This window comes from Dreissena polymorpha, chromosome 1 (genome assembly GCF_020536995.1).
Source record: "Dreissena polymorpha isolate Duluth1 chromosome 1, UMN_Dpol_1.0, whole genome shotgun sequence".
Lineage (NCBI taxonomy): Eukaryota > Metazoa > Mollusca > Bivalvia > Myida > Dreissenidae > Dreissena > Dreissena polymorpha.
This window is the reverse complement of record NC_068355.1, coordinates 95,768,834-95,787,988: the sequence shown is the minus strand read 5'-3', so window position 1 is coordinate 95,787,988 and position 19,155 is coordinate 95,768,834. Positions and strand designations below refer to the sequence as shown.

The window sequence follows — 19,155 nt, the reverse complement described above, 5'->3', positions numbered from 1 at the left end:
CATAACGAGACAATTGGTTTGTGCTGAACACAGGGGCAATAAAACCACAGATCTATCAATAAACAAGATTATTGAGATATCTTTTATTGAACACCGCGATAAAAATGCTCAAACCACGGACTCTAGATTACACGGATAAGAAACATGGCAACATTCTCAGAATCATCACTGCTATATGTGTAATCACCTAACAATTCGTCTAAAAATAATTTATATATTTGAGTTGAAGACGATGTACTGTTGTATAAGTCTGAATAAACTATCTGTCTGCCTGTCTAAATCAAAGCCGTCATCGTCCCAGTGAAAAAAAATCTGATTTTGAATAGTTGAACATGATGCCCTAATGTCAAAATACGAAATGACCCGCGTAACACCGACCATATTTTCAAGAATCTTTAATAAATTGATAATTTAAGGTAAATAACATTTCATATAATTATACATAATTCCCTCGTTGATAATTAACAGCAAACGATGAATGTTTTTGACACCCATTTTATTTCAAGTATGCATGCAAAGCCGAATAAAATCGAGAGGGTCCGCTATATACGCTGTTTCATCATAAATTTAACACCCTTTCTGTGTTATAAACAAGAGCTGAAATAGTTAATTTATTAAGATTTATTTATAATAAGCTTTATTGATATGTTTCGTGAACAAAATACTACAATATATCATAAAAAATATAATAATCATGGCAAAGGAAATTCAATGGCCGGTTTCTAAACAAAAGCATAATCGCCGAGACCGTAGCATCAGTTCAGTGCGTTAGGAACGCGCGCTACTTTCTTCCGCCTTCATTCCTTAATTACTTTCGTTTTTAAACAATTTTTTTTCTATCGTATACAGAATTCTATTCTCCTAAGCAAGATGTAATTTTTAAAACTGAACTCCAAACATAAACGCTACAAATTGGTATTAAGTACGAACATGTCAACCGTAAATCTAGTTTCTAAAACTCCAAAACGGTATGATATTTGAAAAAGTTAAAGTTATAACTCGCCAGGCTGTCGAAATCAGAAGAAAAACTTAATATATATTTATATATCTGTTTACTACGTAACGTAATCTTTCTAATGATATATAATTTGTCAAAATCGGCCGAGAAATGAAACTATAATTCAACAAAAGACGTGAGTGGGTACATCAAAATGTATAACCTCGGCGCTTCGCTGTACGCTAATTGTACAAAATCGATAGCCACAATACGGTAAAACGCGCGGTGGTAAAACATAAAATGTTTATTTCTTGTGTTTATCTCGCTATAAATCCATTAATAACAACGTGAATATACTAAAACGTATATTTTTGAAAGAGGAATTAATAAGCAACAAGATAACGTATAAACCAATAAAATCGGATGAATAGTTTTTGCATAAGATTGAATTTACTACAGTAAGGGTCAAATACTCGATTCATCTCCTAACAATATACACTCCGTGATACAACTGGTAGTTTTAACACACACATATAGGTTCCATTTAATTAAAGAGTACAGAAAGCTAAAAAGTGATGTGGTTTGTTGTACAACAACAATTGGTTATGTGTAACCTATTCAAAAAATAATTTCGTTCAAGATAATTCAATGTAATTCTATAAACGACAAACACACGAAGTGTGTTGTGTATGTTTATTTTTAAAAATGTACATAAGTGGTTTAAAAGCACAATTTTTACACATTTAAGAGGTAATCGCTCACATATATGTCTAATTAATGATAATTTTATGCATTAGCAAAGATTTAACGAGAAAAACTGAAGTTTTAGTTGAACTCAATTTGCTATAGGAAAACAACGGTAGCCGTTTAGACGTAAGCGGGGTAGCTTAGGTCTAATTATTTGGACTATATTTTGCATGAACTCTTGTTCAACTTCAACATGTTTAATTTCTAGTGACTTGTCATCACAGTTATCTGATGGTATAAGATGGTATGTTTGAAAAGATTGCATTAAATGTTTTCACTGATTTCTTTTAAATAAAACACAATCGATCTCATTTAGAGTAAAAAACTAAATCCGAACAAAGTTTATCCGAAGATTGTGTCTTAAAATATGGGCCATGCAGCTTTAATAACGTTAACTTCGAAATAAATGTAAAGATATATTAATTACTAAGAAATTGTGTTTGCGTTAACTTACATGGTTAGTTGCCATGTTTTTATATATTTACGTTAACCTTTTTCGATTATACGCATCTGTCAAACACTAATGACGAAAGCGCTGCCATTTTATATGGTCTAATAGTCGGTTGAATGTCCCATTATCACCTGTATCCGGGGAGAATTTAAGAAGCCATTCTCTTAAACGAGTTCAAAAATGTATTGTAATAACACAGGCAAATTAATATCGGTTTAAAAATCAACATCATTATATTTTTATATATAGTAAACAACATTATGATAATTTAAATAACGACAAAACACTCATATTATAAACTTCAACATCAAATTTGGCACAAGAAAAAAAGAGTTCTTCGCATACAGTCTGTTTACAGGGAATACAGGGTTAGGGTTAGGGTTATCAATCTATTTCTTTTTAACCCCCCACGCATGGCCATAATGTATCAGTATTGAACATAGCCATTATTATAAAAGAAGAAGAAGAAGAAGAAGAATACAATAGTCTAAAGGCTCCCCAACGAGAGTTAAGAATGTGGACTCCATCAACACAATTTCAATATGCCCAGGTGTCTGTGTTGATTGTGAGATAGTGTACAGAGATGTGTGTGGGACGTGGAGTGTAATCAAGAAATTCTTTGGAGAGATGGAAAAATTAATGAGTTTCCCATATGAAACACGCAATGTGTGACATGGACTGTTCACATAGGACCCATTTCGAAAGTGCAATCGAATACCACATGGGTTCCATCTGGGATTTCCAAGGTTGAATGCATTTGGACAATTTTGTTCTAACTTGTATGGGCACGCCCAGATAAAGCCCATATGGGACCCATATGACATATTTTGCTGGGAAGATCTACTCATTTCAAACCCATTACGGTGCCATTTTCAACAGTTATGATCATTTCATGTAATGTTTACGACCAATTTGCATTGGCACCGCAATATCAGAAATTATTACCGATGACTCTTTGTCGAGGACATTACTAAATGGGGTTAAAAACAAAGAGCAATTAATAACTATAAAATATGGCAGAAATTATTATGGTTCGACGACATTACACTTTTCCTCAACGACCGCATTCTAACAGCGAAGTTTCGAGTTGATACCGATTATAATTTTCTACATATTCTCGGACATTTTTTGTTATGAACATTACACACGTGCATTTAGTGTTTCCGATCTTTTCACTACATTTCCACCTGTTGAGATCCGTCTACATATAAAGTTTATTTTTTTGTTTATCATTTATATCACAGATACAAATTCAAAATTTATTTAAAGATGGAAAGTAATACAAACATGAAATTTTTAGAACAATAGTTAGGGTTCTTGAGCAATCCACAAGATCGACACACCATGTTGTCTCAAGTTTGTATCTCATATAAAGATACAACACATATAAATATTCGTTTGTCTTATAGAGATTCAAATTAAAAAGGAAATAGTCAAAAGAAATAAATCTAAGACATTAAATAAAGAGCAAATGTTTATATTTCCTGCACTTCCTCTCAACGAGACTGAACTACCTTTGAAGTGTCATGTTCAGACCTCATATAGTTGGAAACATAAACTTCGGACAAATTTTAAGCATAAAACTTTACAAAGAGAAATAATTTTACAAATACTATGCATGTGCCATGTCTCATGTGCATTCCACATGTCCTTATTGGGATATACTAGTATATTCATATGAATTTTCAATACAAACACATGACGGCCGGAAGGACGTCCTTACAACCTGGTTCCAGAATACCGCTTACATTTCTAATATTTTGGGACAGCAAACATGATACTTATTGAAGCTTTTGTCATCACGTGGTTTGTAACGACGACATGAATAGTAGGAATTTCTTCTGAATCAGTAATACGACTACCTTACCACCAAAAGTTAGGCATTCAAAAAGCTTCATAACATACATACCAGAACGGACCCTTTTTGTCACAAGAAATATTTTGAAAAATTGATTCATACAATGTATATAAGAATAAGACTTCTTTTTTATATCACAAATGCCAAAATAAGAACATAGAGTGTAGGGCAAAGAGTGTATAGGATTATATTTTAGCCGAATATACTAAAAATAAATTAGAAACTATGCAAACAATTTAAAATACAATAATATATAAGTATATGAATTTATTTTTCAAATATAATCAAATATTACTTCTTAAGCATTTAGGACTCGCATCTCAATGCAGACCAACATAAATACGGAGACACATACAACAGTCCGTCCAAAACATCTGTATCTGGCAAAGAATTTAATGTGCATGTGTTCATTTTATTACAGATATCGCTAACACAAGCCCGATTTTAGTGTGGGTTATAAAAACAGATGGCACATACCAAATCTCCTGTCCGTCTGTAAACCAGTTTGAAGATATTAAATGAATTTTCCGATAAAACACATCGCCCCAGTTGACATATAGAGCGATCTACAATTATTTTTTACTCTACGATTGTAGTTAGCAAGTTTATTCATAGTTTTATGCGCATGTATACAGTAATATCTTATGCCACTCTGTTTGAAATCCCACTCTAACCGAAATGGTCGGACTGGATTCGTCGTGAGTATGCATGAAAGCGGCACCCAATGCTCAAGAACGCGAAAGCTTGCAACACAACAGCGAATCCTTTGGAAACATTGGAAACGCCGAAGTGAAGGTGTTGCGGCATCCTGGATCGCCGTGATGACGAATAGACGCAGAAATAACGCGTAGAACGTCATATGGTGTTTGAGAAACGCAATACATAAAGTCACTTTGGAAACGACGAGAATAGGTTCATAGGCCCCCGGAGATAACTTTTAATAATAAACAGTCCGTCAGTGGAGGTCTAATATTTAGTACGGCCTGTTTTGATCATGGTCTTAGTGCATGCAGTCTGAGCGCAAATCACATTTAGTATGGAGTATGTCGCTGATCGCATCATGAGCGCCGAGTGATCGCCGTAAACAATTAAATCCAATCAAAACGCTTAGGTTTTGTGGTTATTCCACAATCAATTAACAGAACGATGACTGCATAATTTTTATGGATTTCGTTAATCTGCATCACCAAGGACAATAGAAGATCTGCATCACCAAGGGCAATAGTAGATCTGCATCACCAAGGACAATAGTAGATCTGCATCACCAAGGACAATAGTAGATCTGCATCACCAAGGACAATACACATCTTGCTACAAGGTATTCAGCTCATAATGATTATCTCGTTATAGTTCCCCGATTTTATTGCAGGTATTTGACAAATGTTCATCACGATTATGCAAAATACATAGGCGCATACGACTGAATGGAAAGGTGTGGAAGAGTATTGTGACGTCTTAATGTAAATTAATTGCTATCAATATTTGCTATTGTAAAATCTCATGTTGATGTATCGCTATTTTGTGCATCTTTATAGATCTCCTTGTTATTTTATTATCCGATTTTTATTTAAAAATAAATATAAAATAAGTATGTCATTTATAAAGAATACAATAACATTAATGAACCGATTTCTATTGATCATATAACTAATCCTTTACAAAATTCAAATTCTAATAATTCTATAAGTTTTCCGTAAAAAATCACTGATTATTTGGAGAAAATATTTAATCGTCGTTCGTTAAACGCCACTTGCATTACATTTATCTAAAATAATGTAAATGGTGTGTCCCTCGTTGTACGGTACCAACAGGCATGATTTGACTAATCACTCCAACTTATGCGCAGTGCTCAAGCACTCGCGAATCATCTTGCTCAACCGCATCAATAGGGTTTTGTTCACGGCCGTACCGGAGAGTTCTATGAGCGCATTTGAGAGGTTAGTGGACGTGACCATTGTATAGTTTTTTCAAAACTTAAGTATCATGAGATATATAGAGATGGCTTTTTGGGTTGTTGTTGTTGTTTAAAGCTGGCCAGATTGTGATTTAATTACACTATCGTAAAATTATGATTGATAAAATACATTTGAATGTTTTATTATGTTTCAATTGCATTTCTAATTATAATAAATGAATGTGTTTTCTAGAATATATTGTAAATATTCTGATGCATCGAAATGGTTTTCGGATTTTGCAAACATGCGTCAACGTAAAATGTTTTCATAAACGTGCTCGATGGCTCTTCTTTCAGTTTGCACAATTTGGCAAATTTGAAAACACTTAACCATTTTGTTCATCTTTGAATAGGCAGGCTATGTATTTATTTATAAGATTATTATTTATTTATTTATTTTTTGAAGGGGGGGGGGGGGTTACTTATACTAAATGCATAATAAGCGAAAACTTGAGATTTTTTCTGGTATGGTAGTCAAAATATAATACTGAAACAAATAAAAGTAAAAAAACATAACTTATTTTCATGTTGGTGTACATCTTTACTGGTCATACAACGCGTTCCAACGCTTACTTGCACATGTCGGTTAGTAAGTTCATACATTCTCGTAATGGCTCAAGCACGTTTTATGTTTTTATGTTATAATTATTCAAATAAAACACCATGACTTCTTGCAAAAAAAACCTGAAACTTTTATGATAGTATATTGTTATAGTTAGTTTTGGAATGTATGATTATAACTAGAAATGGCGCGGCAGAGGCCGACGCGTATCCCCACGCCGCATGTTTGACACAGGGGCGCCCCAGGGTTGGTAATGGGGCCATGCATAGTTGAGATTGACCGTATTGTCATAAGAGATGTTCAGTATAAATTTGAAGTAATTCAATGTACAAATGAAGAAGTTAATGTAAAATAAACTAAACAATTAGTGAAAATCTATACCCTAATTTCTCCTCCTCATCCTGCTCTCCTAACAAATCTAATAATGAATCAACTTCACTGTAGTCAATAATGTACATGTCATCCTAATTGGAATGATTTATGAGATGACTGAACATGCTCTCTCATGCAATCTTCTTGCTTCTGTTTTGGAAAAGTTATATTTTGAGGTTAATGGTTGACTAGATAGTAGCGTCTCAGAAATTTTCTATCGCAATCTTGTACACAACAATGAATATGTTGAATTTCATGTCTTTCTTTGATGTGCCTGTTCAAAGTCCATCTTGCTTTAAATTGTTTCTCACATTTGTACCACACACTTTTTTGACAGATTTTCAGTAATGAGTCTAAAATTGTAATTGCAAAAAGTGAAAGTTTCAGCCCTTTTATAGATTCTTGAGGCTATATTCCATGAGTTTCTCATGCTTTTTATGCTTGACTGCATTCTATCTCTTCTCTCATATACAGGTGTCCCTTTGCGCCAATATTTTATAATCCCTTGTATAAACATTAGCTTGAGCTAAACCATTTCACAGTTTAGTTAACACAAACAATTTTTTTTCTTTTTCATAAAAATCACAAACAATTGAATACTAAATACATCTCTGCGCCACTACTGTGTCGCTCTATGCCACTTTGATTTTTTTTTTATATCATTTGGCAGGTTATTTACTTACCTCCCTTTAAAGATGATTACTTCCCTTGGATTTGTTTTTTTTTTACCTTGAAGGATGACCTTGACCTTAACCTTTACCACTCAAAATGTGCAGCTCCATGAGATACACATACATGCCAAATATCAAGTTGCTATCATCAATATTGCAAAAGTTATGGCCAATGCACCATACCGGGGGCATAAAAATAAGAGAAAAACTCTGATCCGGCCTCGCCCAAATAACTTTTGACCCATGGGTCAGATCAAAATTCCGTCACTGTCACATATGCTCATAGCTACCATGTATGTAAGTTTCAAGGTTCTAGTGCTAATAGTGTTGGAGGAGCAGGTGGCCAGGACGGAAGGACAGACATCAATACAATATCCCCACTTTTTCCCCTAAAAACGTGGAGATAATTATTGTTCTAAATAAGAATTATTATTCATTAAAGCTTTATTTGCAACATATTATCATTAATAATTAAGTCCTTATTTTATCGATTTTATTGAAGTATATATTTATCAATGAAGTAGTATACTGGATGTAACTTCATCTTTATGGTAACCACAATATGGTACATTGTGTAACTGTTTTAAATGGATGATTCCTCAAACAAATTGCGGGGCGTTCCGAGTCAAATGAATGTAACGTGTGGCAATCGTACGATATATTATATCCTATTCGTATCGGTGAGTCGTATATTCAACAAGTGTATTTATTTTCTAATAAAAATAATGAATTGAATACAAATAATTGCAATTTTTATATTTATATTTTATACATAAAAATGCTAGTTGCATGGACTTTTTTCTACATCCCTACCCAATCTATATCGGTTTGACGAAACGACATATGTATATTAGTAACAATAATTTTTATCATCGTCTTTATGTAAAATATAATTGCATGTTGTGCCCTATTGTTAATCATGGTACTTATTGAGACTTGTCCTATCTTTATTCAGTGTGTGTTAATTGTTTTAGGAACATTAATAATTCACGCGATAAAAATAAGCACATGGGACTTTCTGATATAATGTCGAACGAGAAAAACGGGAATCGATAAAGAAATCATTATGTTTGCCTGTAACTTTATCGCTGTGTCATATTGCATGTCAGGAAGGTAACATGTGTTCCTGGACGCCTGACGCTGACTTATACAGTAAAATCAATTATGTTATGCCCCACCCAGCGTCGATGTATAGAAACTGACAATTCTTACGCAGAATACAGGCATATCCTTATGCGCCTGCTAGTGTTTTAATCAATTTAATATAATAAAGCACACATACTCTATGGCTTCATAGCATCACACATTTGAAGCTTAAGGTATCTATCAAATCTTTTACGATATAATACCGCATACTTGTTTAACTTTTGTATTGGATATACACCGAATGCTGGACAATATGTTATTGTATTGATTTGCGGACGAATGATTCAGACGTGGCTCTGAGATCTGAATGAACGCACACGGATTTACTATCACCTGTCACAGGTTATCATATTCAATGGTATGTATATTATATTATTGTTAATGATACAAATAACTATTTAGCTATTTACTTATTTCATAATGCTTTTTTTTCTAACATTCCGATGATCCTCGTTTACTTATATAAGAATTAAAAAATATATATAAAAATACGAATGCATGCAAATGTTAAATATTACAGTAGTATTATTGGTTTATTCATAAAATATACACTATTACACATCGGGAATCAAAAATAAATTAAGAATCTTCTATTAATCACTTAATAACCATTTTCGACATCGCTCACTACTTAAAGACGAAATAAAATTTACCATAGTTGCGAGTAAAGCACAGTCTGACAATTACATGTACTGATTTAATTTGTTCACTTTAGTACAGTATTTTCGCATATATGAGCATTTTATTGGAAAAATACACCAAACAGGTTGTTAAACCATAATTATGCAAATAAAACATTGTTTGCATTCATGTGAATACTCCCATAATTAGATGATCATGATTGTTTACATTTTGCACGTTGTATACTTTCATATTAGACCAATCTAACCATGGACACTATGATTGCGACTCATTGAATCAATATCCATGTTAGCGTTCAGGATTAGCAATTCAGTATACAACTGAGATAAGCTCAAAATAGGGCTGGTATGTTCATAGGTCAACATGATAAGAATATCACTTCTTTTTCAATAACCAAATAAAATCATTTGAACTTTTGTTTAAGGTATATATAGAACCAACGTATTTGATTTTATAAAATAATTTACGTTTTGTCAAATCAGGCAGGCATATATATACGTTGACTCTTTAGAATATTCACTTTGGAATCGTGTAGCGATGGCATTGTGTGCACATTTTAAAGTAATATAATACACTATGTTTTCATAGTTATTGTGAAGGAAGAGTGCGGTCGGATTGGTGAACATGGCATTGTCCAGCGATCTTACAATTGATCTAGTGCGCAGACGAAACCATTGAAAGGGGGATCATGAGGTTACACACCACAATGCTCTGGGTCCTGATTGGCTTCCTACTGAGGACGGAGACGCAGGCGACAAGTTGGGGTAGGTGTTAGCCAGTGTTCAATTATTTCCAGGAGAAAAAATGCCCGTTTTAAACGTCTGAACATGAAACTCTGTCGTCTTCCTTTAAATTTATTTCTAGTGTCTAATGTAAGTTGAAAACACACACAAACACACACGCACACACAAACAAATTAAGACAGTTCAATTTCAGATTCCATATTTCAAAGTATAATTAGTGAAAACGCATTTAACAATGTTTTGTATGTTGCTATTGAAATACGTAGCTATATCCTTTGGAATACACATCTAATAAACAATTGTGTAAACATTACACTCGTATGATACTCCTCTTAGGAATAAAACTTGCATATCTTTAAAAATCATTTCTAAGCATAATTTTTGAAAAATATCTTTAAACACAAATATATCAAGGAAGAATTTCGAAAAGTAAAAGTGTTACATGACAAACCTCATTTTACTAGTTAAACCCAATTATGAACATTAATATCTGAGAAATACTGAAGCTTGGATTTTTATAGTGTAATATAAATTGAAAAGAGCAAAAGTCTCATTTCACCTTAGTATGAACAGTAAAAGATTAAAAAGTCCAAACTTATGGATATAGTACCCTTTTAAGTAAACTATGCATGCGAAAAATGTATTCTTGTACAAGTGATGTATATTTTATTAGTACTATCTTTGTCACTGATTTGGTTACTGTGTTCGCATGTTATTCCCAATTTCCATGCTGGGCCACAGTGTATTAGCCGACATTTAAACGGCCTGTACAGTTGAATAAATGAGTTTTTGTATTTTTAAATATGTTAATGTATTCAAGCGTACCCTCTTGTGTATCATTGAATTTCCTTATTATTGAATAGACCATGGAAACAAAACAAAAAAACACCAACACAGTTGTTTTTGTCTTTAATTAGGCAACTCATCACAATTGACGTGATAAGGAAGCCAGTGCAAGGATAGCCGAATGCCAGTTAATAGGCACATAGCAGGGTTCAATTTTTATAAGTACATCTGTTTTACGTTTAAATGCGAACTGGCCGTAAAACAGCCGTACAATTAATGCAGCCTTAGTATGGCATATGCATAATTAATACTGTTGTTTGGATTCGGTTCGAGTTACTAATCAGTACTATAGAGCCAATGCCATATTGGACTTCGATATTGAAGGTCTAACTTTTGTTAAGACAACTAGATAGTGTTTACTGTAATTGATGAAGAATATAAACGAATATTATTTGTAAGAAACGTAACTTCTCACAACATAACATAAAAAAATACATCATTAAACATGATAAACTTTGAAAGTGGTCATTGTTTTTCGAAACAAGTTATCTTTGCCATAATCAAATATTAAAACACGTTTATTAATCACTCCTTTTACGGACGTTCCGGCATTATGCCTTTTTAAACATTATGGGAAATATACTTTAACGACATTTTTACGAATATTAACCCGCAATTTTGATAAAGGCATAATGCCGACACCTCAATTAAAGTAGTTAAACGAGATACATATTTTTAAATATCATCACGGATAATTATACCGAATACTTATTTTTATACATAAATGCAATTTTCAGAGTCGTTTGATTCTATGATGACGTCACACATCCCTTCATTATCGAGTTCGTCTGAAATAATTGAAACACCTATAGAATCGCAATCAATGGATCAAGACTCATCTGAACATTATAAACCATCGACACAAATCTCAGATTTCCAAGACTTATCTGAAAGGTTGATTGAACCGACAAGCACATTGTTTACTAGTTCAAAAGAGACCGTTAGCTCCAGTGGGACGTCAATGGATTTAACTGAACATTCGCCAAAAGAAACTGAGAATACGTTTGAAACATCTTTGACAAAAATCTCCAATTCAGATACTGAATTTATGAGTAGACATTTCGCACACAGTGATGAATCGGCTAGTTATTTTACACATTATTTTACCGGATCTACTACTGAAACTTTAACCTCTGATTCAGAATCTGTAGGTGTACTTGAATCATCTCGCAAACAAACGGTTAGTAAAACTGGCGAATCTGTACAAGAAACAACAGCTATTACTGAATTACAGTATCTAACATCAAGTGAACATTTTGTTCCAACTTCCTCTAGTTCTACTGAAACATATTCAGATCAGCCTATCATTAATTTTTCAGAAACGATATTGATTCAAACTTTACCTTTGACAGAGACGGTGTATGATAGCTCAACGCGAATACAAGTGCACTCAATGGAAAATACGATTTTAGAAAGTGTTTCCAGCGAAGTGAAAACTGTTTTGACTAATCCAAGTGTAGCAGAAACCGAAATCAAAACATTTCATAGCATTTCATCAACAACATCTGTTAGTTTTGCAAAATCAAGTGTTGATAACGTTGAAAGTGGTGACCAATTAACAAATAAAATTATTTCACAGACACTTTCTACAAAATCAGAATCGTCATCAGTTGACGGCAATTACACTGTACAGCAAATATACAGTTTTAGTAAGAGTATGGATAGTGATAAAACGTTTACTGGTATTCAGTCTTCGACATTTCCTTTGTCATATATGCCATCTAGCCCACTATTAGAAAGTATAACAATTCATTCAACATTTGTTTCAACAAGGGTTGAGACATCGTATGTTATGGATGAGACTTCACAACTTTCAACGATATATTTTTCTACACCATTTATAGAACATTCGTCTTCATCTAGTGCGCGTTCAACATTTGAATCTATGCTATTTACACTATCAATCTCATCAAGTTCAACTGAAAACTTCACAACGATAACAAAAAACACAGAAACTCAAGCTGAGTCAGGTCAACAAATGTCAACACTTAGAACACCAATAGATGAAACAACAACAATTTCCGCAACAGCAACAGGAGCAACTGGTTATGATAAATCATCATATTCACAGAGATTCTCGGGTAAACATACCTATTTTTGTTTCATACATTTACAAGTGTTAAAATATTCAATCATATAACCTGTGCTAAACTCTAAAGATTGCTTTTAGCTTCTGTATGTATTCATTTTATAATATGCACTAACATTAAAACAATGCTTCATTTTTTTAGGACATAGTGACATATATACCAAAACAGTAATATATGAAGAAACAATGACTGCAGAAGGTTCAGTCACAGCAGCAGGATCAATAAACTCCAGCCTTGGAACTGGTTTATATGGGAGTGAAACAGTTATGCCACATCGCTCAAACACGCTGCTAAATGTTCTCACGACAACGATAATGCCGTCTGTCACAATTTCAGAGTCTTCATACGCGGAGTTTAGTAGTGCACAATCGGAAAGAATAATGGACACAATACTGCCAACACAGACAACTTACATACAAGACCCACGTATTATATCGACGTCAAGCATTAGTTCGTCTTATACATCTTTTGAAACAAGTTTTGATTTATCATCTGCCTTCTCCAATCAAACTTCGGCGTATGATGTACACAACACTTATGAAAGTAAGATTCATATCAGCACGTCTTTTATATTTCCAATCTCACTCACTGAAAATATTTCTCCAATCACAAGCACTCGCATGTGGTTACTTGATGTTGTTTTCACTTCAACTGCGTTTTATGTTGCTACTTTGAACTCACATAGCTATAATAGCGGATCCTTTATTGATAGTACCCATTTGACACCGTCGTTTACCAGCAATTCAATGATTATTGACACCCCACCATTACAAACAACACCAACTAGTAAACAACATTCTTTTTCAACACCAAATGTATTATTAATCACAGAATCGACCGAAATATCGTCACTGAATTCCATAATGACCATGATTAACGTTCAAACAGACACACATTTACTTACAAAGGAAATAAACATTACGGACTTAATAGCCCCCTCAACACATAGCCTTCCGACATCTTATGATGTACCAGGGAATTCTGTTTCAAGAGGCACCTTGTCCAAAGTTAATTCATTGTTTACTGATCATGATCTTATTTTCCAACCATCAACTTCTTTATCGATCCATTCAAAGGCGTCGATATCCAACAGCATGTATAACAGCGCAGTTTCCATATTACCGAGTTATTTTTCCTCGAACCTATTAACAAACCTGGCTTTATCCACATCACACTTGTCAAGATATGTTACGTCTGGTGGTCAATCGTTGATATATTTTAAGAGCATATTTGACTCAACAACGCCACTATTTCCATATTCAACCGATGAAGGGCTAATATCACAAATAAAAAATACCGACTGGATTCATTTTCTCACTAAATCCGTCAAATACGATACCATGGTAAGCATTAGTAGTTATTCACCCATTTTGCCGGAACAAAGCTTATTTAAATATCCATCAAATCATGTAACTTTATTTGATTCTTCTCAAGCTTCTATCAGTCTTACGGACACTACTGTGATATTGTCAAATATACATGATACACATGCATACTCCAAAAGTAGTTCAAGCAGTTCAAAAAACATACTATTATCAGTCACGGCTTCTAACACAGAATTTAGCAATATCAAAAGTATTTTAACTTCATTTTTAGAATCTTTGTTTCCAACGGTTACTGCAACTTATAATTCTTTATATTCATTTACTGGTAATTTACTTTCTACTTCATTCACCCATTTTTCGAATGTTACTCACGAAACCAGTTTGATCGGATACTCATCAAACTCTTTTTTTAATAAATTGCCAATTACGTCATCTCCGATGCATGTTTCTATTTTGAACTCACAAAGTGTTAGTAGCGGAACGTATTTTGAAAATACATTTTTGACTACTTCTTTTAATCTCAATTCAATGACTGTTGATTCTCCATTATTTGAAACTTCACAAACTATTCAAATATATAGCACTTCACTTACAACCATCGAATCGATCGAAATACTGTCACTGAGTTACAAAACGACCATGGTCAACGTTATAACAGACAATCTTTCAAGGACAAATACAATAAATGTAATGGACTCTTTTTCCACTCTTACACATAATATTTCTAAATCGTATGCTATTTCAACAACGTCTGTTTCACAACGAATCCTGTCGCAATCAAATGAAGTTTCTTCATTGTTTACTGATCATGATCTTTACATCCAACCGTCAACTTCTTTATCGGTCACTTCCCAGGCTTCGATCTTCAGAAGCACGGATAACAGCGAAATTTCAATATTGCCTAGTTATATTTCCTCGACAATATCCATAATCATGGTTTTGTCCACAACATATTTGTCAACAACTGTTTTGTCTGGTTACCAATCGCTGATATCAGTTTCTAGCATATTTGACCCGACAACGCTTACATTCTCCAATTCAACTATTGAGGGGTTAATAACGTTCATACCAAAAGTAACGAATTCAAGCTCAATTCATTTTATAACTAAATCTATCAACAACGAAACCATTTTAAGCATAAGTAGTTTTACCACAATTTTGCAAGAACAAAGCTTATTTGCATATACATCAAATCATGTGTCTCTAGTGGATTCTTACCAAACACATAGCATCCTTACTGACACTCGTGTAATATCGTCAAATGTACATGATTCAGTAACACAGTTATACTCCGAACGTAGTTCGACCAGTTCAAATAACATATTACCCATTACTGCTTCTTATACAGGATTTACAAATATTAACAGTATTAAAACTTCATTTTCTGATTCTTTGTTTTTTAAAGACACTGCACTATACAGTTCACTTTGGTCATCCGTTGGTTATGTATTTTCTTCTTCAGTCACGTATCTTTCAAATGATCCTCATGAGACCAACTTGATCGGATATTTATCAACATCTTCTTTGAATAATTTGTCTATTGATGCAATCGTTTTATCCGAACAATTAATAAGTATCACGCAATATTCTACATTTTTCAACAATGGATCGTCTTTACTGATTTCATCTTTATTCCAAAACTTGCCGGTATCTCAAAGTGATAATATCTCAATCGTTTCATCTTCAGGTTCTTTTATGGATACAAGTTCCACTGAGATATCTCCATTTTCATCCGTTACAGCGTCGCCGTCTACAAACATACAACATACTACTGAATATAGGCCATCGGATGATAAACAATCGTCATCATATGATACGACATCATTGTTTCTGTCCGCTGCAGATACGATCAGTCTCAAAATTCCGCCAAGTAGCAATATTGTTAAAGCGTCTCCTTTATCAAGTCATATTGCATCAGATGTAATATTCAGCTCCCCATCACATATCACATTACGTGATTCTTCCTCCATGATGTCATGGTTTATTTCGTATACAGATACCATAAGTCATTCATTGCCGTTGGGAAGCAGCGAGATGCCGACTTTAGAAACCATGTTTTCTGTTTCAAGTACCGATGCGTCATATTTGACATATAGCATTGTCTCTTCAACCATATTTGAAATAACTTATGAAATGTCAAGGGAACCTTCGCCGACTCTTACACTATGTGACGAATCCTTATCTTCATGTCAACTATATAATACTTTGTTCGAAAACGTATTTGCTACTTCAAAGGAATCTGTTTTGACGCAACCACATGTAATATACACCCCTTCTGTAAAGGTTTCAGAGACAAATGTTATTCAAACTACGTTTTTATTTCATACAAGTTCGAGTGATTCAACTACCACATCAACTATTGATACATTCACAGCAACAATAGTCAGTAATTTTCCCGTACAGTCCGATAGACAGTCAACCTACTCATCCATGATGCATACTACAGCTGTAATGTCGACGATTATTGAATCGGCTTCTTTAATAACAGACTCAAAATACACCATTCAATCAATTCAATCAGTGCAAACTGTCCCAGTATCGTCATATGTTCTTGTTGAATCAAGTGGCTCGATATTATCAGATACATTCAGGTTATCAATAATATCCGTTTCGACTGGGTATTCAACAACTGATTTCCAGTATTCTGCTAGTACATTTACTAGAAGCCATGTAACACCTGCGATGGATAATACAATATCAATTATCGAAGGCACATCGGCTTATTCAAGACCACCAACGACGTTTTTCCATCCTACAACAGCTGCCTATTCAGATAGCATTGTAACGGCGGAAGATTCAACATTTATCCTTTCAAAGGATTCCACGAATCCCCAGTCAGCACCTTCAACAACTTCTAGTTTGCACAACGCTCTTACAGGGACAAGTGTATTGCCAACAACGTTATCGAAGATATTCTCTTCGCAATTTCCATCGATGGTGCCCACCTCATTTACAATATTGCCTAGTTTTAATGTGCCGACTGGAATCGACACATTCACGTCCCTAATTCCATCGGATGTGTCAACTCCGAATGTAACATCGTTAAAGTCATCGCTATCGGAGCTTTCTTCCTCGTTCACAACACCGCCAAGTTATTTTGCTACAATATACATTGAGACATCTTCTTCCATATTCACATCTACAAGTATTCTCACACCGACACCAACCCAAGTTTTACCGACGACAGCGAATGCCTCGACAGCGAGTGAAGAAACCTGGGTTAAAACAGGTATGTTATTTATTAAGGTTCCACGTTTCTGTTTTAATCACTTAGATTTAATAATTATTTTACCGGGTAATTCCGTCTCGTCAAATCTAGAGTACTTCTAAACGACGTACTATGCTATTTTTATTGATCTCACATCATTTTACGTTTCAACGTGCATTTATGATGCTTTAATATATTAACGAATGTATACTTCATGTAACATGTTGTATATATACTTTTCAGTATTAAAAGTGTTACTGACGGTAGATGTCAGAGATCCAACTTTCAAATCCAAAACTGAACGGAATTTAGCTGTTGCTTACAATCAGGCATTTGCTCGCAAGACACTAATGGCCGAAGGAAAATTTCAGCCTCTCCTTAAGCGTAGACGTAAACGATATACCTTGGTCGGGGATACTGCTGTTCACGTACGTTTTCCGATTTGTATGGCCTAAAAACGAAGCGGGTGGGATTAAGCATTGCATTTCACGGAGAGTTTAGCATTAAGCATGGCACTTGTCCGACCGTTTGCTTAGCAGCTTTACAAGGGTGTGCCTCGCTTAACTTGCAGAGTTAAATTATATTGTTGTGAAAGCTAAAACTATTGTTTAAATAATTTGTTTAATGACGATGTGTCTGTTCTTTCAAAATACAATAATCCCACAGATTTGTGTATTTAACTTCTCTTTAAATACTGATTGGGTATCGTTCAAACTTTCACAATTTACCAGGGTGCTTAAAGTGTCGGATACGGCTTTTCAGGTTCATGATATCAGCCGAAAAGACGGAGGAACTGATGTGACGGCGGTATACACTGTGGAGAACAAGGGCGGTATAGTTCAGCCGGCGTCGGCAGTGGATGCATTGTCCTTGCTGGATTCACAAGAGCTGGCTATTATACTTGGCCAAGTAGTGGCTTCTAAAGCAGAGAGTAAGAAGAACAAGCAAATTCGTTGAATTAATATCCCCTGCCAATATGCTTCTGGACACAAAAGAGTTATATTTGACACTCAAAAAGCATTTTTTTCAAGATACAAAGGGCAATAACTCCTTTATTTACAGATGGTGTACAATGCCATTTGGCGCGCATCATCCTCTTATCCATATATATACTCATACCAAGTTTCAATGATATCGGCTAAAGCACTTCCAAGATATGGCTCCGAACACACACAAAAAGCATTTTTCAAGATACAAACGTCGATAACTCCGTTATTAACAGATTGTGTACAATGCCATTTGGCGTGCATCATCCTCTTATCCATATCTATACACATACCAAGTTTCAATGAAATCCGCCAAATCACTTCCAAGATATGGCTTCGGACGGACGGAAAGACGGACGGAAGGACGGATGGAAGGACGGACGGAAGGACGGCAAGACGGACGGACGGACGACGCCAAAACAATATCCCTCCGCCTATGGCGGGGGATAATCATATTATAAGCCGAATAACGTGTTTGTTAGATTCGTCAACAATCTGTGAATATTTAATGCTAACAGTAATTGAAGGAAGTGATGGTGTTTCCAAATATATTAAACACATTAGATATAATATTCATTTAAAATAAAAATTGAAAAAACCTTTTAGCATATTACATT

General features: G+C 34.3%; 1 protein-coding gene across 2 annotated transcripts in view; it reads right to left on the bottom strand.

Annotated features, from left to right (window-relative positions):
- LOC127841375 (coiled-coil domain-containing protein 91-like) overlaps positions 1 to 2,258 on the bottom strand; it is a 37,588-nt gene extending 35,330 nt beyond the window's left edge. Inside the window, exon 1 of one of the 2 annotated variants that reach the window (XM_052370185.1) lies at positions 2,139 to 2,258. In XM_052370185.1, coding sequence (XP_052226145.1) covers positions 2,139 to 2,153 — 15 coding nt within the window. In that variant the 5' untranslated portion in view covers positions 2,154 to 2,258. The remainder of the gene's footprint in view (positions 1 to 2,138) is intronic. The other variant, XM_052370192.1, reaches the window with a different exon arrangement.
- Between the last annotated feature and the right edge of the window lie 16,897 nt (positions 2,259 to 19,155).